Consider the following 23,357-nt stretch of genomic DNA (forward strand, 5'->3'; position numbering starts at 1 on the left):
AAAATACTATTACTAAACAGAAATCAGTGAAAAACTACTGAAAGTCTGCAACGGTGTGATGCTAATGGTGGTTATCTTTTAGTAAAAAATACTGTAGTATAATTAATTACTGCAATATAATTTACTGTCCCAAATCTGACTCCATCAACTAATTTAAGTTATTATTTTTATTTGAATTTTTTTTAATATTTTGAAAAAAATAAAAATAAAAAGAAACACAATCGGAGGCCAATCAATGATGTGCGTCACTGATCAGCGGACACAGGACGCATGCACGGAGGTTGTGCAAAGTAGGGAAAAAATGGACAGGAAGAAAAATCGTCAGCCAAAAACGAGCACAGACACTGATCAGTGATTTGAGTTACTGATCAGGGCTAGGCAGCTACAGGACGCAAGCACATAGGTGGTGGAAGAGAAAGCATTAAGCTACTTACTGGTAGCGGCATTTTTCGGAGGCCCATGACAGCACTACGAGAGAGGGGATCCGCCCTTTAGGAACAGGAAACCTACAGATACAAAAGGACGGCACCTCTCCCCATGCATCAGTTGTATTTCAGAGCCTGAGAGGACTACCGCGGTTAGTGGCACACAAATATACATTATATACAGTTTATATACAAAAATAATCCATTGTATTGTAACCAGATACCACACGTGAGATCTATCTATCTCATTATATACATTATAGGAAGTGCAACCCCCACGTGAATAGGGAGGGAACTAAGGGTGCTGTCATGGGCCTCCGAAAAATGCCGCTACCAGTAAGTAGCTTAATGCTTTATTCGGACTCCCATGACAGCACTACGAGAGAATTACAGAGATGTAAACTACCTTAGGGAGGGACTATAGCTTGTAGCACCCTTAACCCAAAGGTGAGATCAGAGGAGAACCCCAAGTCCAACCTATAGTGCTTGAAAAAAGGTGGAAGGGGATGACCACATAGCTGCCTTACATATCTGGTCGATCGATACTCCAGACCTTTCCGCCCAGGATGTAGCCATGGCCCAGGTGGAATGCGCCCTCAGATTCTGCGGAGCCGGACCTCCACCTGCAGTATAAGCCAGAGAGATAGCCTCCCTAATCCACTTCGCTAGTGTGTACTTCGATACTCTAAGCCCTTTCCTAGGACCTTGGAAGGATAAAAATAACGCATTATCTCTCTTCCAAGCATCAGTGACTGCGATATATTCTAACAGGCATCTCCTAACATCCAATGTATGGAGTAGCTCCTCCTTAGAATTAGAAGGATTAGGGAGAAATGACGGTAAAACTATCTCCTGAGATCTGTGGAAATGTGAGGCCACCTTTGGTAAATAAGCCGGGTCCGGTTTGAGGACTACTCTGTCCTGTAGAAACTCTGTATAAGGGGAAAGTCTAGAAAGCACCTGTATGTCCCCTACCCTACGAGCAGATGTTATTGCCACTAAAAATGCTGTTTTGAGGGATAATAATTTAACTGAGGCTAAATGTAAGGGCTCAAACGGTTCCCTAGTCAAAGCTGAAAGGACTAGGTTGAGATCCCAAGGCACTGACCTATTCTTGTGTATAGGTCTAGCTCTACTAGATGCTTTGATAAACCTTGATACCCAATAGTTACTAGCAATGTTACAAGAAAACAGGGCCCCTAGGGCTGAGACTTGTACTTTTAGCGTACTTGTAGATAGATTTAGCTCTAGCCCCTTCTGCAGGAATTCTAAAATCTGGTTAATTGGTATTCCTTCTTCAATATTAAAATTTAAAGAGGCCAGTAACTTCCTCCAAGTTCTAGAGTAGATCTTAGTTGTTATATGTTTCCTACTCTTCATAAGGGTATCAATTAAATTTGGGGAAAACCCTCTGTTTTTTAACAACGACCTCTCAAACTCCATGCCGTCAAATGGAGTCCCTTCACTTGTGGATGGCTGATCGGACCTTGATGGAGTAAATCCGGAATGTCCGGAAGTACCCAGGGGTCTTCCACCGACATGGTCCTGAGCCAGGAAAACCAAGCCCTTCTGGGCCAGAATGGGGCGATCAGTATGACTCTTGCTCGATCCTCCCTTATCTTTCTGACCACAAGAGGCAATAGGCCCAGCGGGGGGAACGAATAAGCCAATCAGAAATCCCATCCGATCAGAAAGGTATCCACTGCCAACGGATACTCCCTGGGATTTAGGGAACAGAACTTTTTTGGTTTTCTGTGGTCCTTGGTGGCAAATAAGTCCACCTCTGGATGACCCCACATGCGGACAATCTGATTGAAGATGCCTATGTTCAGAGACCATTCCCCTTGTTTTAAGGTGTTGCGGCTTAGAAAGTCTGCTTTTATATTTTCTTTCCCTCTTATATGCAGAGCAGTTAAAGATAGAAAATGGCTCTCTGCTGTCTGGAGCAGGCGGTCCGCTACTTCCATCAGAGATTCGGAATGTGTTCCACGCTGGTGATTTACGTAGGCCACTGCCACTTGGTTGTCCGAGAGGATCTTGACATGGTGACCCTGTAGATATACGAGAAGTTCCTTAACTGAGAATTCAATTGCCATTAACTCTCTCTGATTGGAAGAGGCTGACGTTTGGGGGTCCCATAGACCCTGAACTACAATGTCACCCATGTGTGCCCCCCACCCCGTGGGGCTGGCGTCTGTTGTTATTACACGAGTCACATGTGTCACCCAGGGAACTCCTGCTGACAGTTTGTCTTCTTCTAGCCACCATCTAAGAGATGTAAGAACTACTGGACTTAATGTCACCTGACCCTGCAAGGACCCTTGTAATCATTATCCAGTACCTCAGACTGTAAAGGTCTGGTGTGGAATTGGGCCCAACAGACGGCGGGAATACACGAAGTTAGGGATCCCAACAGTGACATAGCCTGTCTAAAGGCCATGGACGGTTTATTAATCGCCTTTAACACCTGTTGTTGAATATGGAGTAATTTATCAGGTGGAAGACAGCATTGTTGGGTCTCTAAATTTAATAACAGCCCTAGGAATCTCTGGATTTTTAGGGGCTGTAATTGGGATTTTTCATAATTTATAATCCAGCCCAGATGTTCTAGTTTGGTAGTAGCTGTCTTTACTTGTGAAAGGCAATGGTCTGCTGAGTTCCCCACTATAAGGAAATCATCCAGATAAGGAATAATGAGGATATTGAATTCTCGTAAGTGCACCATGACCTCAGCGACTACTTTAGTAAACACCCTAGGTGCTGCTGAAAGGCCGAAGGGAAGAGCTCTAAATTGAAAATGGCGAACAATTCCTCCCTTAGACAATGCTACTCTTTAGGAACCTCTGGAAGTTCTCATGGATAGGTACATGATAGTATGCATCCTTTAAATCCACAACTACCATGAAACAGTGTTTGAACAACATCTTTATTGTTGAGCTGATTGACTCCATTTTAAAAGGTTTTATTAACCAGGTACTCATTAAGGGACTTAAGATTAATGATAGTTCTAAATGATTTATCTGGTTTTTGAATCAGAAATAGAGGAGAGTAGAATCCTCTTCCTCTTTCTGATTCTGGGATTTCAATCAGCACTTTTTTAAAGGCATAAATTCATGACCCAAGAAAAGAAAGAAATGTCCAGCTTCACCGAGTCCATAAAAAAGCGTTTTCTTTATTAACAAACTTTAAGCATGGAGGATACAGACTTCAGCACAACCATATGGGTGAGAATCTCAACGCGTTTCTGGAGACTAGGCTCCCTTAATCATGACCAAAGCTGTCTGTTCAACGGTGGAAGAATGTAAGGGGGTTAGCTTAAACTTATCCCGAGGCCAGTGATTAAACTCCAGTCTCAGACCCTCTGATATAACGCCTCGGACCCAGTCACTGTTTGTGATGTCAGACCATGCGGAAGAGAAGGCTGCCAATCTCCCTCCCACAGGGATTGCTAGTCATTGGTCTGGTTTTTTACGTTTTTTTGAGGAACAGCGAAACATGTAGCCCGTACCTATCCTCCCATCTAAAATTATCTCTAGAAGGTGAGGATGCGCGTTTTCTTCCACAACCAAATCTTTCTGTTGAACAGACGCCGGTAAGATGCCGAAGACAAATTAGGGAACTTTTTCTTGTTATCCCCTGCTTTCTCAAGCAATTCATCCAAGGTTCGTCCGAAGAGATATTCCCCTTTGCATGGAATAGCACAGAGCTTGATAGAATGTCTCCTGACCAACACTTCAACCATAAGGCTCTACGAGCCCCTTAGAGAGTCCTGCTGCTCTGGCCGCCATTCTAACTGAATCTACCGAAGCGTCTGACAGAAAGGCAGCAGCATCTTGAATTACTATGAGTGCATTCAGGATTGTATTCCTGGAAGCGCCTTCTTTAAGTTGGGACTCCAACTGTTCTAGCCAGACCATTAAGGATCTGGCTGTACATGTCGCGGCCACTGCCGGTCTTAAAGATCCGGCTGCCATCTCCCAGGTACCTTTAAGGAAGGTATCTGCCTTCCTATCAAGAGGATCTTTAAGGGTCCCCATGTCCTCAAATGGTAGTGAGGTTTTTTTCGATGCTTTCGCTACCGCAGCATCTAATTTAGGGGCCTTGTCCCAGGTATCAACAGCCGCATCCTCAAAGGGATACCTGCGCTTTAAAGCTGGTGGCAACGAACCTTTCTTTTCTGGTTTCTTCCACTCCCGGAGAATTAAATCCTGAATTTTTTCATTCACCGGAAAGGATCTACGCTTTTTGTGATCTAACCCGCTGAACATTAATTCTTGTCAGGAAAGCTGCGTTTTAGGCTCTTCAAAGCCCATCGTATTCCTGACCGATTTAACTAATTTATCAACCCGGTCCAGAGGTAAACAAAATCGGCCAGAGTCCTCTTCTGATAACAAGGAACAGGGAATAGAGCCATAAGAACCTTCCTGTCTTTCTTCCTCCGAAGAATCAGAGATCACAGGAGCTTTATGCTTTGAACTTCCCGCCTGGGATAGAGACCGCAGGGATTCCCTTACTTCCATACGGATCATCTCCTTTAGATTAGCCGTAGATTCTTCCGCTACCTAGGGGAGGACAATAAGGGTGATAACCTTCTATCTGACCTAATGTCACTCAACCCCTACCACTCCTGTAGACCTCACCGTCTGCTGTATACAGGGGGCGCATAATTTTTTGGAATAAGAATCTGGTAAAGGGATTCCACATAGGGCGCACTCCTTATGTTTCGTCTTTGTACTTTTCTTTCCCTAGAATGACAAAGTATAAGGGGCCCGCGTCACTGAGTGAACATTCACGTAGATCACTTACCAACGTACGCCAAAAAAGGTACCGGAACATGAGGGGGTTTATTCCCAGTCGATGCTCTTGATCCCTGCTTGGATGAGCTCTTACGACTGGACTGGTCACTTCTGATATGCTCCTTCTCCATGTGCTTCTGTCGCACTTCATCCAGCAGCTGAGGCTGCTGCTCACCATCACTCTCCATGATGAAGCTGTGGCAAAAAGCAGGGCTCTACATCCGACACCTGCTTAAATCCCCCTGAATTCCGGTCAGCAGGCTGCCTGGCGTCATTCCCATTGGTTCCTGCTGTTCAGGCTGCAGCTGGGAGGTCAGCGGTGGCTAAAACCGGTGTTCAGGAGCGATGGGCACCGCCATCTTGGATCGACTGCGCATGCGCAGCCACCCAGTGACCCGGAAGCGCCCACTGACTCCGCCCCTGGCGTCACAGCAGCCCTGAAACGCTTCTGAGAGCGGTGCAGGACGCCGGAGACGTACAGCAGCGCTCCGGACGGCGTCCATCTCCCGACGCCGCCACCTCACCACCCCGCTGCACCGCCGCATGGACCGAAGGGGCGGTTATACTTACCGACGCCAGAGCTTCATGGAGATCAGGAATCCTCCGGACCCCGCTCCCTGCTGCCATATGCCACCGACGTGCAGTCCAGCCAGGATCACCGTGGCGTCTCCAGGGACTCCCGCACCGGTCTCCCTCCCCCCCCCCCCCTACCAGATTCGGCCGGCCAGCCTGGGATCCATTACAAGGATTCATCTGTAGGATCCTATCCCTCCAGGAACAGGAAACCGACTGATGCATGGGGAGAGGTGCCGCCCTTTTGTATCTGTAGGTTTCCTGTTCCTGAAGGGCGGATCTCCTCTCTCGTAGTGCTGTCATGGGAGTCCGAATAAAAAAAAACTTCCAAAAAATTAAATGAGCGATCAAGTACAGATCAGAGCTTGGCTGCAAAATGGGAGGTTTGGGAGAAGGGGGAAAAGAGGGAGAAGGGGAAAAGAGGCATTTGGGTGGATTAGGAAAAAGGAGGGGACGATCAGGAAGTCCTTCTATCTTATTTTCTTCGTGTCTTCAAGCATCAGCAGCAGAAGTGTTGGCAGAAGTTAAAATCATTTGTGGCACCACAAGCCCAGCAGTTCCACAGCAGTAACAGCTCTGTACACGTCTCCAATCTGGAATGAAGCGGTACAGAACAGTCACAGAGCTCAGACTGTGTTCCTGCTCAGCGATTGGTGCAATAAATTTGATTATGATACAGCAGCAGTCCGCCATGGGCCTTGCCTGAGGTATCAGGGTCTGGGCCAACTACCACCACAATCAACTACCTGTGTTACTATCCTTAAAACTAATGTTTGTGGCTGAGCAACAAAAAACAAAACAGTTTGAGCTATTGCATGAGGTATCAGGGCTCTCAGCAAAGAAGGCTTACACCACTCCCTCACCTAACTCGTCTTAATTTAAACTTATATTCAAAGCTGTAAATGCTGGCCTAGATAGACCCGGATACCTCATGCATGGCCCAAGGTTGACTGATAATATGCCATGATAAATTTTCTACTGTGGGTCAATTGATGCCACTTTTCCTGCTGTCCCTAATTTTTTGAAATGTTTGGACTCAAAGTTGGGTCTCCCTCATGTGTGTTGCCTGAATTTGGCAGGCCTCTCACAGAAGCAGGCCTACACTTGTCACTCACCTACCTGTTACTGATCAGCTATATTTCAGCTAGAAATGCTGGTCCAAGCCCTGTCCCTACCCAATTATACCATCTCTACTCTGGGTCAATTGACCCCACTTTTTCTGTTGTCTGCCCCTAATTTGAGCTGTTTTGACAGCTTTTTGGCCCCTCTGAAGGTGCTGTGTATGTGTTTGGTTTTGCCTCCCATTGAATACAATGGGGTTTGGGTATGTTCGGCGACCATTGGAGCATTCGCCGAACCAAACCAAACCTTGAAAGATTTGCTCATCTCTACTTACAATTGCTCATTTTGCCTTTCTACTCAGTTAATTCTTCTCTTTTCCATTAGGTTTATGACATCACGTGATTAAAAACTGACCAGCTGAATCCTTCTAAGCTCTATGCAGAAACAAGAAGTCAATTTTCCCTGAAAGACTCATGAGTCACTGCAAAAGTCCCTGGCAGATGGGAGGAGGCAGCAGCTTGGTCAGGAGTTGGAAGAGGGGAATAATTTTTAAGGGAAAAGAGACTTCCTGCTTCTACATCAAACAGAAAAAAAACGAACAATTTACTGGGTAGAAAGGCAAAATGACCAATTTTAAGTACTGTGACAGGAACACTGGCAATCACAATGATTGCTTTCTTCCATGATCTAGAAACCCGTAAGTTTCCTTCTGCATGCTAGGTGATGAAGGAGTTAATCAGCCATGTTATGGCCGGGTTTGTAGGTGAGCAGGTAAGATGGGCAGCATGCCTACTCACCATATCTCCACCTCCAGGGTGTGGCTGGGATGTAAAATGTAAAGCCACTGTTTTTTTTCTGCCTTGTGGTTTGGAGAGGAAAGACTCCAAACGGTGGCTACAGAAAGAGCTGAAAACACATGATGGTCTGAGCGGGCGAATCCCTCAGACATATGGATTTTGGCTCTACGTTATATTTTTTTGATTTGCCATTATGCCAGAGAGGCTCGGTTTACTTTGCTGAATCCTGCTATGGTTTATGCTGTTCCACAATAAACCAGCAGGTGATTTACCACAAGAAGTGTTCCTGTGTATACCTTTGGAAGCAGCTGAGTGAGTCAACCCCTCACAGTACACAGGGCCATTTTATATGATGTTTCAATATACTAAGAGGATAAAAACTTTGATGGGAATGCTTATTTAACACGGGTGGTCACACTACTAAAATAATTAAGTACATCAGCATAATTTTTTAACAATTTTTTTGTTAGAAATGTAGAAGGGTTACAAGTTTAGCAGCAGTTTTTCATTTTTCCATCAGGTAAGTGTTCTCCTTGTGGAGAGTGACAAGCCAGGTCTGGCATACCAGTATGAGGAGACTTCAAACGCTTTGCATGCTCCTCTGGTAGATTAAAAAATGCTAATTATCTCTTCAGAGAGGAAGGGGACTTTAGTTCCACCTAATGGAAGTAGCAACCCTACAAGTCAATATCGACCCTTTAACAAGCCTTGCAATATGACTTTAGATAAAAGCCAAACCAGAATCCCAATTTGCAGACAGTGTTTCGGGGTATTACCATAGCCAAATTGGATCTCGTACTTTGCACTGACTAGGGGCAATACTCCGAAACACCATGTTTGCAAATTGAGATTCTGGTTTGGCATTTATCCTAAGTCGTATTTCAAGGCTCGTGGCACTAGAGTTCAAGCCCTCTTTCTCTCTGAAGAAACAATTAGCATATTAATTTTAACTTATGGGGAGGAGGGGGTTCTACTGCTGACACTGTTATAGGGGTAATGTTCCCCAATTCTACACGAATATCCCCCATCCTGGTGCACGTGGCCCCCTCATCCCCATTCTGGTGCACGTGGCCTCCAGCCCTCCACACCACATCCCCATCCTGGTGCATGTGGCCCTCTCATCCCCATCCAAATGATTGTACTTATCTTCCCTCGGCTTCCTTGTAGCACGGCATCCTGTTCTGAATGATGCCAGCAACTGATTTCAATGTGTAAACAAAGCATGACATCACTGCCATGCCCCCACATATGCTGAGGTCAGCTGCCGGAATATTCACTGCTTTCCACACCTGGGCCTATGGGAGTGGAGAGCAGTAAATATTTGCTTTAATAGTAGGCACACTGTTAGAAGCAGAAGCCGGCATCCCGCAGCAGCTGTACAATCACATGTGCCCACTATTAAAGAGAATGAATATTCACTACTCTCCACTCCCTTGGGTATGGGGAGCAGTGAATATTCATTCTCTTTAATAGCATGCACACGTGATCGCCCAGCCGCTGAAGGAAGCCAGAGGCTGTGGCCAAGTGTGTCCGCTATTAAAGAAAATGAATATTCACTGCTCCCCACACCCATAGTTCCTCCCATCTCTCAGCTCTGGCTTCAGTGCATAGAGGTAGGAAGGACTATGGGCGTGGGAAGCAGTGAAAATTCATTTTTGTTAACAGTGGGCCAATGCGTCAGCCGCAGCATCCTGCAATCCACTCCTCCGCCACAGCAACATTTTGGAGGAACAAAAGTACATCTTATAGTATGAAAAATACGGTACTGTTATTGTGAACAGTTAAGCAAATTGAAGATGAAATTAACTCTAAAAGGGCTAAAGTTAAAGATGGGACATTTGTTTTGTATTTTAGGAAAAACACATATATAACATTTTAAAATTTGCAAAAGGAAAATGGTCCGATGCAAAAATGTGGGCATTCTTGTAGATTTGTGTGTTCAGATAAGGTTTGAAACCTTAGTTAAAGCTAATTAGCCTGTTAGTCTTAAGGCTTGTTCACTATCATAGTTAGGAAATGTCAGATGATACAAATTTCCCAGCTTTCTAAAAACCCAGCCTCCTCTAACTTTGTGCCAAAAAACAGCAGCCATGGATTCTTCTAAGCAACTAACTAGCACTCTGAAAATGAAAATGGTCGGGGCCTACAAAGCAGGAGAAGGCTAAAAGATAGCAAAGCGCTTTTAAGTTGCCCTTTCCGCAGTTCGAAATGTAATTAGGAAATGGCCGTTAAGAGGAACAGTGGAGGCCAAGATAAAGTCTGGAAGACCAAGAGATTATATATACAGTACAGCATCCAATCCAGGTGAAAATGTTCAAAAACGGATTCCTTTATTTGCCAAAGTGCAACGTTTCAACCCACATGGGTCTTTGTCAATGCTTGACAAAGAACCATGTGGGTTGAAACGTTGCACTTTGGCAAATAAAGGAATCCGTTTTTGAACACTTCCACCTGGATTGGATGCTGTCCTTCATTGTTTACTTGGTATGTACACTCTCCATGGGGGTCCAGTGGAACTAGGACGTGCATCCACGTATCCCATGTGCTGTCGGCCATTTGCTTTTCTATTATATATACAGTACAGACCAAAAGTATGGACACACCGTCTCATTTAAAGATTTTTCTGTATTTTCATGACTATGAAAATTGTACATTCACACTGAAGGCATCAAAACTATGAATTAACACATGTGGAAATAGATACTTAACAAAAAAAGTGTGAAACAACTGAAATTATGTCTTATATTCTAGGTTCTTCAAAGTAGCCACCTTTTGCTTTGATGACTGCTTTGCACACTCTTGGCATTCTCTTGATGAGCTTCAAGAGGTATTCACCGGGAATGGTCTTCCAACAATCACGAAGGAGTTCCCAGAGATGCTTAGCACTTGTTGGCCCTTTTGCCTTCACTCTGTGGTCCAGCTCACCCCAAACCATCTCGATTGGGTTCAGGTCTGGTGACTGTGGACCCCATCACTCTCCTTTTTGGTCAAATAGCCCTTACACAGCCTGGAGGTGTGTTTGGGCTCATTATCCTGTTGAAAAATAAATGATGGATCATCTAAACGCAAACCGGATGGAATAGTATGCCACTGCAAGATGCTGTGGTAGCCATGCTGGTTCAGTATGCCTTCAATTTTGAATAAATCCCCAACAGTGACAACAGCAAAGCACCTCCACACCATCACACCTCCTCCATGCTTCACTGTGGGAACCAGGCATATAGAGTCCATCCGTTCACCTTTCTCAGTCGCACAAAGACACGGTGGTTGGAACCAAAGATTTCAAATTTGGACTCATCAGACCAAAGCACAGATTTCCACTGGACTGGTCTAATGTCCATTCCTTGTGTTCTTTAGCCCAAACAAGTCCTTCTGCTTGTTGCCTGTCCTTAGCAGTGGTTTCCTAGCAGCTATTTTACCATGAAGGCCTGCTGCACAAAGTCTCCTCTTAACAGTTGTTGTAGAGATGTGTCTGCTGCTAGAACTCTGTGTGGCATTGACCTAGTCTCTAATCTGAGCTGCTGTTAACCTGCGATTTCTGAGGCTGCTGACTCGGATAAACTTATCCTCAGAAGCAGAAGTGACTCTTGGTCTTCCTTTCCTGGGGCGATCCTCATGTGAGCCAGTTTCTTTGTAGCGCTTGATGGTTTTTGCCACTGCACTTGGGGTCAATTTCAAAGTTTACCCAATTTATTGGACTGACTGACCTTCATTTCTTAAAGTAATGATGGCCACTCGTTTTTCTTTACTTAGGCTGGTTTCACATTTGCGTTTTTTGCCGCAGCGTTTTTACCGCATATAAACGCATGCGTCGTGTTTTCTTATATTTAACATGAAAAACACATGCGGTTTTTTTTGTTCGCGTTTTTCCGCGTTTTACGACACATGCGTCGTTTCGTTGCTTGCGGCTTGGTGCGGAAATGCAACATGTAGTAATTTCTAGAGGAGTCTATTTGCCGCCAGAAATTGCATGCGTTCGATTGCGCAAGGTTTGCGTAAAAAAAAACGCATTGCTGTTTATGTAAACGCATGCATTTTTAAGCACATGCGTTTGGTTGCGTTTTTGAACGCATGCGTTTCAATTGAGAAAACCATGTCTAGACACTGATAAGACACCCCGCACCATCAAGGTGATAAAAGGGAGGGTGTGGACAGTTGCAGGTCACTTCTCACCAGATTCTGAAGCAGACGAGACACAGACGGACTACATCTTGGAGGATAACACGACCCTGAACAATGTGAGTATATCCTCGCCAATGCCTTTATTTTCTATTTTCAGTCTCTACATGTCCTAATTTCTGCCATTTCTTTCTTTCTACATGCATCAGAATGTCTTCTTCGGATTCTTCATCTGGTGAGGAGTTTCGGCCAGGACAGTCGGAAGTGGAGTATGTCAGTGAGGTGAGTATTTGCCTCGTCAGATTGGTAAGTATTCACTGTCACATCGACACATGTGACAATTTGATTTTTCCTTTTTGTCAGAGCTCTTCTACTGCAGCAGAGACAGGGCAGGAGCAGCGGAGTCAAGGTCTGGTGGAAAGACGGCAGCGGGTACGTATACAAGGCTGACTGTGTTCAGTGTAATATTCTTGAATCTTCCTTTCTTTCCACTCGTATTTCTTTACTTTTTTCTTCTGGAATCCTTTTGTATGTTGACTTTCCTATTCATGCCATTTCTCAGCATCTTTTTTCTTTCTTTTCCTTATGTAATTGAGCAAACTTTAATGACTTTCTTTAATTTTTAGGTCTCACAACGGGACAATAACCTGATAGAGAATGACCTCCTTATCACCCTGGTCCAGGAGCGAGTCCCGTTGTGGGACAGCCGGGATCCACTGCATTTGGTAAGTATTGCACTGCAGTGTGAAGCAGCAGAGACCTTGGCCATGCTCACTTGACTGTGTGTGATGAAAGAAACTCTCAGGAGTTTCTCTCATCACACACAGTTGTGTGAGCACGGCAAAAAGTCAATTTTCTGACCATAATGTTTTTTTTTTGTTTTTTTTTTTAACAGTGGGCAAAGTGGGCAAAGTCAAAACACGTTGGCGTTCGATGAAGGACCGCTTTAACAAGGACCTGCGTCAAGAGAGCCGTGTTCCCAGTGGTTCAGGAGCAAGGATCAGACGCTACAAATACCATCGCATTCTGTCATTTTTAAGACCGGTCCTTGCCCAGAGAACGTAAGTAATCACATTCTTTAGGTTGTATTGTATTGCCATAATCTGTATTTTTAAATTCAACAGGATTTTGCGTCTGGTAAATTTTTGATAATTTTATTTTTCCTTTTTTCACAGCACATACAGCACGACTGTCGGCCCAGGTTCTGGAGCGGTCCTTCATCCGACAACCACAGACCCGTCCCAGCCATCCAGCAGCGCAGCAGCAAGTAGGCCTTCCACACTAACTGGAGACCAGGGAGCTGGTCCATCAGGTCTTCCCCTTTCGCAGTCCTCTTCCACTGCCCCCTTTTTTTGGGGCTCATCCCGGCAGTGGCAGAGGGCTTCGGACAGGTCACTCATGCCCGAGTTTTTGCACTTGAGCTCGGTTTTACACGAAGCAATCAAGGCTTTAGGTGACCGAATGGTTGTTTCACATAACCTCTTGAATGCACGTATCCAGGTCACCAAAAGCATTGATCAAGTGAAAGCCGACCTCCAGAGGCCAGCTCATCATATTTTTAACCAAACTGAGCAGAGCATGTCGGAACACCTTACTCCTGATCTCCAGCTGAGTGTCATGCAGGCCTGCAATGCTGCTTACGTGCAGGCTATGCAGCAGAGTCGGTATTTCCAGCAGACAGTGGGGGCATATCCACCTGTGCATTCACTGTCACGATTGTCCTCAATGCCGAGCTCTGCTGCATCCCACTGCACGGCCACCTCAATTCCTTCCACAGCCGGACACCACTACAGCACCACCATGCCGAGTGCAGTTGGACATCCCACCGCCACCACGACATCCGTTGCTCCTGCTTGGACCTCCTCCACTGACACCACGATGCAGCAGGACCCTGGCATGGCCTTCCGTACCGCCACCTCCACGATGCAGCAGGACCCTGGCATGGCCTTCCGTACCGCCACCTCCACCATGCAGCAGGACCCTGGCATGGCCTTCCATACCGCCACCACCACGATGCAGCAGGACCCTGGCATGGCCTTCCGTACCGCCACCTCCACGATGCAGCAGGACCCTGGCATGGCCTTCCGCTCTACAAGCGCTATGGACTCTGGCATGGCTGCACGCTCTACGAGCACTATGGACTCTGGCATGGCTGCACGATCTACGAGCACTATGGACTCTGACACAGTGCAGCCGGACCCTGACAGCAGGTCACCCGCCACCACGCCACATGAGCCCACCAAGACCTCCCCCAACCAGGCAAACCAAAAAAAAACCCAGAAAAAAAAAAAAAGAGGACTCTTGGCATTCCTCCCCCTTCACCTACCAATGTGTCTGTAATGTCAGGTTTGTCTCACCCTTCCAGTGCGTATCAAGCCTCTCATGTGTCAAGCCCCATCCCCGAACTTCCAGACCCTTCTAGTTTCATTGCCCCTTCTCCTGCCACCTCTGCGTCATCCACGGTTAGCCAGGCCTCAGTTCTTCACACCCCCCGTTTACATCACTCTACCCCAAGCCGTCGCAGTAAAAAATAATTTTTTGAGTTGTTAACAAAATAAAAAAAAGTTTGATTTGCCACAATTATGTTTGAAACGTCGCCACACACTTACTTTTTGGGCCACATCATATCTCCAGTAGTTAAAAATAAAAAGACTGCAGCTTTGTGTGTCTTTAGTATACAGATATGAGGTTGGCCAAAAAATATTACATGTATCTCCATAATCTTTTTTTGTGTGGCAGTCTGAAGAGAAAATGGTGGAAATACAGTGCAGACCTCTACTGAACAGGTCAGGTGTCAAAAAACTCATTAGTTATGACACCTGACCTGTTGAGTAGAGAACTGCCTTGTATAACCACCATTTTCTCTTCTTTATACATAATTATTACACACAAATTGAGGGGACAATGGTGGTCACATGCTACATATCTATACTCACCTGCACAGGTGTCAGAAATAGTGAATTCATGAGCCTGTATATGTTTATCATGAATTCATTATTTCTGACACCTGAGTTGATGAGTATAGATAGTGTGACAGTGATTGTCTCTTCAGTTTGTGTCCAATGGATACAGGAGAAGAGAATCATGACGCAATGACGTCAACAAGCTTACCAATAAAGCAACATGGCTGCCATTACTAGCAGTATGTGGCCAGTGTTTTATATCAGAATGTGTAAGCCAAAACAAGGAGTGGAATTATTAACATAATAACTAGCACCTCTGCCTTTATCACCCACTCCTGGTTTTGGATTACAAAAACTGATATTAAATACAGATCAAATACTGCCAGTTTTAGGACAACCTTGGTTTGGAGAGGAAAAAGATAGGAGAGACGATCAACACAACCAAAACTAAAGTTTATTAATGAGAAATATTATTATCATTGTAGAAAATTACTGGTACAGATGTAATTACAACATGACTTTTAAACAACATTGTCCTGCCATGACACACGTCCAATATCTGAATAAAAAAAGGCAGCAAATTGGTCCCGCATGTGACCAACAGCTGCAGTTGACCGCAGTGGGTGATGCTGGAAATCGGGCAGTGGGTGTGCAACTGGTTCATCCAGTTCAATGTTGGGTTGCTCCTTAACCATTATATAATTGTGCAGAACCACACAGGCTTTGACCACCTTGTCGACTGTTTCCACTTTTAGATTTATGGCTGATGCAAGAATGCGCCATTTAGCGACCAGAATGTCAAAGGAACACTCTACTGTTCTTCGGGCCCTCGTCAGTCTGTAGTTAAAGATCCTTCTAGTGTGGTTCAAGTCCCGACTGGAATAGGGCTTCAGTAGGTTTTCACACATTTGGAAGGCCTCATCCCCAACCATAACAAATGGCATCGGTGGACCTTGAGTGTTGGGGAGAGGTTATGGCGGTGTAAAATTGAAATTGTTGCCATAAACACGGGGGCCCATATCCGAGTTCTTGAAAGTCTGAGAATCGTTGCCACGGCCAAAAGTTCCAATGTCCACGGCAATGAAGCGACAGTTCGCATCGGCTATTGCCATGAGCACTACAGAAAAATATTTTTTGTAATTGAAGTACTCCAATCCTGTCCTGGCTGGTTTGATAATGCGAATGTGCTTTCCATCCACCGCTCCTAAACAGTTGGGGAAATCGCACACATTCCAGAATTTTTCCGCAATTTCAAGCCACATGTCCACGGTGGGTAGGGGTATAAACTCATCCCGGAATACATTCCACAAAGCCCGGCAGGTGTCCGCAACTATTCCGGACAGGGTGGATATTCCAAGCCGGTATTGGAAGTGGAAGGATAATAAACTCTCCGGTGGCCAGAAATCTGGAAGAAAAACAAAACACAAAAAAAAACATTACAATCTATTCTTTTTATGGTGTGGTTACAATAAAAAAAGAAAGGAAAATACCCAAAAAATACATGTCAGAAAACACTAAATTTGGACTGTCATTGGTTTAGATTTTGAACGTACCTTAATGTAACCAGCAGACATTCCTCGGGTGGAATCGCTCTACGGAGCTGGGTGTCCTGTCGCCGTATGGCTCCTTGGACACGAGAAAGCAAATCCCGAAACGAGTCTTGCGACATTCGTGTGTATTCATGGAATTTCTCTGGGTTGGCATTAAGCTCGGCATAGAGCGTGTGTGATAGGCTCCACGGCTCTCACGTAGTTCGATAATGGGGTGCCTCCAAAAACGCCTACTTTGTCTCCTTCTCCATCTTTCGCGATTTCTGTCTTGCTCCCAATCAAAAGCACAGGCAAGAAACAGCTTGAAGCTGAAATCCAGGTTGAAATAAAAGCTCTCCATGCGAAGATCCATCATGACACAGGATACAGTAGCAAACTGTTAAAATTTCAGTAGCCCTAGGGTCTATATGTAGAGATCCCATCATACACGCCCTCTGTAGTCCCATTGGCGGTTGTCTGGTTATCTTGATTTTTCTCTTGTGAAATTTCTCATCATGCGCACCAAAAACGCAAACGCAGGAAAAAACGCATGTAAACGCGTACAAACGTGGCATTTTTTTTAACTGCATTCGACAATGCATGCGTCTAAAAAACGCTGCGTTTGTACGCGTTTATATGCGTTTTTTCCACCACTTGCGGATGCCTTTAAAACGCTGCGGATTTAAACGCAAATGTGAAACCAGCCTTAGCTGCTTTTTCTTGCCATAATACAAATTCTAACAGTCTATTCAGTAGGACTATCAGCTGTGTATCCACCAGACTTCTGCACAACACAACTGATGGTCCAAACCCCATAACACAGTCACGTAGTGTATTGCACAGCTACGTAGTGTATTGCACAGCTATGTAGTATATTGGTCAGCGACGTAGTATATAGCAGAGCCACGTAGTATATAACATAACCACGTAGTATATTGTAGAGGCACGTAGTATATTGCACAGTCGACGTAGTATATAACAGAACCGACACAGCCACATAGTATATTGCACAGCTACGTAGTATATAATACAGCGCACGTAGTATATTGCACAGCCACGTTGTATATTGCCCAGCTACATAGTATATAGCAGAGATGTAGTATATAACAGAGCCCACGCAGTATGTAATACAGCCCACGTAGTATATAGCAATGTGGGCACTATATGCGTGGTTAAAAAAAGACTTAAAATAAAAAATAAACATATACTCACCCTCCGAAGGCCCCTTGAAGTCCTGGCGCCTGTGTGCGGTGCAAGTGGCAGCTTCCGGTCCCAGGGTTGGTATGAGCGCAGGACCTGTGATGACGTTGTGGTCACATGACCGTGACGTCACGGCAGGTCTTTCTCGCATAGCATCCTTGGCACCGGAACCTGCCGCTTGCACTGCCGAGGACAGCGCGACACGTCGGGAGGGTGAGAATAACCTTTTTTAAATTATTATTATGTATAACAGATCGTTTTAATATTGATGCTGCATACGCAGCATCAATAGTAAAAAGTTGGTCACACAAGGTTAATAGCTGTGTTAACGGAGTCCGTTACACCGCGGTCCGTTAACACTGGCATTAACCCTGTGTGAGCGCTCAGCGCTGACTGTAGGGCAGTAAAGCAGCGGCCATTTCGCTGCCAGACTATGGCCATCACTGATTGGTCGTGGCAATGGTCGTGGGCGTTTTGCCACGACCAATCAGCGACTTGGATTTCCATGACAGACAGAGGCCGCGACCAATGAATATCCGTGACAGACAGACAGAAGGACAGAAAGACGGGAGTGACCCTTAGACAATTACCGTATATACTCGAGTATAAGCCGAGATTTTCAGCCCAAATTTTTGGCCTGAAAGTGCCCCTCTCGGCTTATACTCAAGTCACGCGGCAGGGTCGGCGAGTGAGGGGGAGAGAGGATTGTCGCATACTCACCTAGTCCCGGCGCTCCCCCTGCCTGTCACACTGTCTTCGGGTGCCGCAGCTCTTCCTCTGTACAGAGGTCACGTGGGACCGCTCATTAAACTTATGAATATGGACTCCACTCCCACAGGGGTGGAGCCGCATATTTATTCCTCTAATGAGCGGTGCCAGTGACCACTGACAGAGGAAGAGCTGCCGCACCCGAAGACAGTGTGACAGCGCCGGGACTAGGTGAGTATTTTATATTCACCTGTCCACGTTCCACCCGCCGGGCGCCGCTCCGTCTTCCGCGTCCTCTTGCTCTGACTGTTCAGGTCTGAGGGCGCGATGACGTACTAGTGTGCGCGCCGCCCTCTGCCTACACAGTCAATGCAGAGAGACGCCGGGACGGGACGCGGAGGAGCTGCAAGCAAGAGAGGTGAGTATGTGTTTTGGGTTTTTTTATTGCAGCAGCGTTATATATGGCACAGCTTTATAAGGAGCATCTATGGGGCTATAATGAACGGTGCAGAGCATATATGGCACAGCTTTATAAGGAGCATCTATGGGGCCATAATGAACGGTGCAGAGCATATATGGCACAGCTTTATAAGGAGCATCTATGGGGCCATAATGAACGGTGCAGAGCATTCTATATGGCACAGTTTTATATGGAGCATCTATGGGGCAATAATGAACGGTATGGAGCATTATATATGGCACAGCTTGATATGGAACCTCCTTTGGGGCAATAATGAACAGTATGGAGCATCTATTTTTATTTTTGAAATTCACCGGTAGCTGCTGCATTTTCCACCCTAGGCTTATACTCGAGTCAATAAGTTTTCCCAGTTTTTTGTGGCAAAATTAAGGGGGTCGGCTTATACTCGAGTATATACGGTATATAGTAGATAGTTATATATGCAGAATGCAGTATATTACATATCTAGACCCTCCTACACATCCCCAGCACCTGTATTATATATACACACATGTATATAGTATAGTTATATCTGCAGTATATTACATATCTAAACCCTCATACACATCCCCAGCACCCTGTCACCTGTATTATATATACACATGTATATATTATAGTTATATCTGCAGTATATTACATATCTAGAACCTCATACACATCCCCAGCACCCTGTCATCTGTATTATATATACACATGTATATGGTATAGTCATATATGCAGTATATTACATATCTAAACCCTCATACACATCCCCAGCACCGTCATCTGTATTATATACACACATGTATATAGTATAGTTATATCTGCAGTATATTACATATCTAAACCCTCATACACATCCCCAGCACCCTGTCACCTGTATTATATATACACATGTATATATTATAGTTATATCTGCAGTATATTACATATCTAGAACCTCATACACATCCCCAGCACCCTGTCATCTGTATTATATATACACATGTATATGGTATAGTCATATATGCAGTATATTACATATCTAAACCCTCATACACATCCCCAGCACCCTGTCATCTGTATTATATATACACATGTATATGGTATAGTCATATATGCAGTATATTACATATCTAAACCCTCATACACATCCCCAGCACCCTGTCATCTGTATTATATACACACATGTATATAGTATAGTTATATCTGCAGTATATTACATATCTAAACCCTCATACACATCCCCAGCACCCTGTCACCTGTATTATATATACACATGTATATGGTATAGTTATATATGCAGTATTTCACATATCTAGACCCTCATACACATCCCCAGCACCCGGTCACCTGTATTATATATACACATGTATATGGTATAGTTATTTATATATGCAGTATTTCACATGTCTAGACCCTCATACACATCCCCAGCACCCTGTCACCTGTATTATATATACACACATGTATATGGTATAGTTATATATGCAGTATTTCACATATCTAGACCCTCATACACATCCCCAGCACCCTGTCATCTGTATTATATATACACATGTATATAGTATAGTTATATATGCAGTATTTCACATATCTAGACCCTCATACACATCCCCAGCACCCGGTCACCTGTATTATATATACACATGTATATGGTATAGTTATTTATATATGCAGTATTTCACATATCTAGACCCTCATACACATCCCCAGCACCCTGTCACCTGTATTATATATACACACATGTATATGGTATGGTTATATATGCAGTATTTCACATATCTAGACCCTCATACACATCCCCAGCACCCTGTCATCTGCATTATAGATACACATGTGCATAGGATAGTTATATATGCAGTATCTTACACGAATATAGCCTCATTCGCATTCTCCCCAGGAACCCCGTAACATGTATGGACACATGCATGCGCTATGACGACAGGTATTGGCATTCGCCGTGGTATCACCTGGACAGGTGTGGGGCCGGCCACGTCGTCTCGAGAAGAGAGCTGCAGGGTAACCAGCGCCATGTTGACACCCCCTCCCGGTCCTCGCCAGTCCCGGCCGCCTGTCCCCCGGACTTTCTTGCCTTTCGGTAGCTTTTGCTTTCTTACTTTGCCTGCAGAAATCAGGAAGAGAGAGATGGACGGCCCCTTGAAGGAGGAGCCCAGAGTCTGGAGAGGTATGTGAGGGGGAAGAGTGTCTGTGGAGAAAGTGGCATGCCCCTACATGGAAGGAAGTGATGCGGCCGCCGGTGACCGGGGGTCCACGCGTGGGCAGCTCGCCTCTGTACCTGCCATACCCCAGTACGTCGTCTGCAGGCAAGATCTGACAACACAAGGCCGCAGGTGCCGGGGTGTGAGTGAAATGCTCACTGCAGCTGCTGCAGAACCTCTTTGAGTAGAGGCAGACATTATCCGTCAGTATGTTTTGCAGCAAGTCTAGGGTATGTTGTTCCTGAATACATTGCCTCCTTGATAAGGCTAACGTGCGCCTGTCAGAGAGGTTCTGCAGCAGCTGCGAGGTGTACGCTCCTGCACTGTGGCCCTAATGGAGGGGCCAGCATCACCTGGAATGTTTTAGATGGGTGCATACTAAAACCCTATGTGCCAAATTACCCTATACCTATGGTAGATATTTTAGTCGTATTCATCTCTGCCTATTTTAGATTTTTTTTTACCGTTTCATTTTCTTAATTTAGTTTTCCTTTCCACTTCACTCCATTTGAAGCAGAGTAACCAATTTATTTACATATGTATTTATTTGACATAAAGTTGCAATACATGAATTTAGGGGTTAAATTTTTTGAAAACGGAATAACGGTTTTGAGCTCCGTTTTTTTTATTGGAATATGTTCATATTCGTACAACGACGTTATCTTCCAAGTTTAATTAAGATCTTTTTAGGGATTCAGTCTTTATGCGCCATATTCTGCCATACCTATGGTAGTTTTTTTTCTAAAGTTGAATTTTTTGAATCTATTTTTCCTTTCCACTTCACTCTATTTAAAAATAAATTAGCGGAGGTTAAACTTTAATTGCGTTTTCAACAAGGCAAAGCCATACATTTCTATATAGTAACTTTACATTTGAAATAAACACTGAATCCCTAAGAAGAACTTGATGAAACTTTGAAAATAAGTTTGTCATTAATATGAACTTTTTCCAGCAAGAAAAACAGAGCTTAAAAATGTAATTCTGTTTTCAACAATGTTAATTCATACATTCCTATATAATAACTTTACATTTCAAATAAACAGTGAATCCCTAAGTATATCTTTATCGAAAATTTTTGCCTTAGGCCGACCTCACACTAGCGTGTTTTACGGACGTATGAGCGGTGCAGAAAATACGGATTGCACACGGTACAATTCTTCTCTATGCCCCAGCGCCTATCTGCCGTATTTTACTGATCTGTATTATACGGTCTTCTACAGCCGTAGAAAATCGCAGCATGCTGCGTTTGTCACCATATTGTGCAAAAAATAAGCCAATTAAAGTCTATGGGGGCCAGAAAAATACGGATTACACACGGACCAACAGTGTGACTTGCGAGAAATACGCAGCGGTGTTAGTGAGAAAAGCCGGCAATTCAGTGCGGTGTACAGTAAAATCACACCGTCAGCTTACAATAGAATAAATGTGTACACATAGAATAGCGGTGTATATATATATATATATATATATATATATATATATATATACACATACATACATACATACATACATACATACATACATACATACATACATACATACATACATGCAACACTCGCTTTAAAATCTGCACTCACCTCTGCTAAACAGGCCTACTTCACAACCCTCGTATCTTCCCTATCCCACAACCCCAAACAGTTATTCAAAACATTTAACTCCCTCCTCCGCCCCCCACTGCCCCCTCCAACCTCCCTCATCTCTGCTGAGGACTTTGCCACACACTTTAAAAATAAGATCGACCAGACAAGGCAAGTCTTTATTGTTCAACCACCACAACCCCTTTGTATACCAGACCAATGCCCAAACCCCATAACCTCCCTATCCAACATCACTGAAGGGGGACTTAATTGTCTCCTCTCCAAATCCCACCTCACCACCTGTGCGCTCGACCCCATCCCATCCCACCTCCTCCCCAACCTCACCTCCTCCCCAACACCACCACCACACTTATCCCATCCCTAACCCACCTCTTCAACCTATCACTAACTTCTGGCACCTTCCCCTCTGCGTTCAAACATGCCACAATCACACCTATCCTTAAAAAGCCAATCCTCGATCCAACGGCTATGTCCAGCTATCGCCCAATATCGCTGCTCCCATTTGCTTCCAAACTCCTGGAGCAGCACGTCCATGCTGAACTCTCCTCCCACCTCTCATCTAACTTGTACGACAATCTACAATCTGGTTTCCGCACCATCACTCAACTGAGACTGCCCTGACCAAAATCACTAACGACCTACTTACAGCCAAAGCTAGCGGACAATACTCTGTACTCCTCCTTCTAGACCTGTCCTCTGCTTTCGACACAGTTGACCATTGCCTCCTACTACAGATCCTCTCCTCCTTTGGCATCAAACACCTCGTCCTATCCTGGATCGCCTCGTACGTTTCCAACCGCACATTCAGCGTCTCTCACTCCCACACTACCTCCTCATCCCACCCTCTCTCTGTTGGAGTCCCCCAAGGCTCTGTTCTAGGACCCCTACTCTTCTCAATCTATACAGAGCTTAAAAATGTAATTCTGTTTTCAACAATATTAATTCATACATTCCTATATAATAACTTTACATTTCAAATAAACAGTGAAAAAAACGCTTACATATGG

The 23,357-nt window shown here is 44.6% G+C and overlaps 1 protein-coding gene across 1 annotated transcript in view; it reads right to left on the reverse strand.

The window, feature by feature from the left end:
* SSH3 (slingshot protein phosphatase 3) overlaps positions 1-20,734 on the reverse strand; it is a 166,277-nt gene extending 145,543 nt beyond the window's left edge. The window contains exon 1 of the mRNA XM_069752923.1: positions 20,504-20,734. Coding sequence (XP_069609024.1) covers positions 20,504-20,566 — 63 coding nt within the window. The 5' untranslated portion in view covers positions 20,567-20,734. The remainder of the gene's footprint in view (positions 1-20,503) is intronic.
* Positions 20,735-23,357: the final 2,623 nt, after the last annotated feature.

The sequence above is a fragment of the Ranitomeya imitator genome, chromosome 2, assembly GCF_032444005.1.
Source record: "Ranitomeya imitator isolate aRanImi1 chromosome 2, aRanImi1.pri, whole genome shotgun sequence".
NCBI classification, from domain to species: Eukaryota; Metazoa; Chordata; class Amphibia; order Anura; family Dendrobatidae; genus Ranitomeya; species Ranitomeya imitator.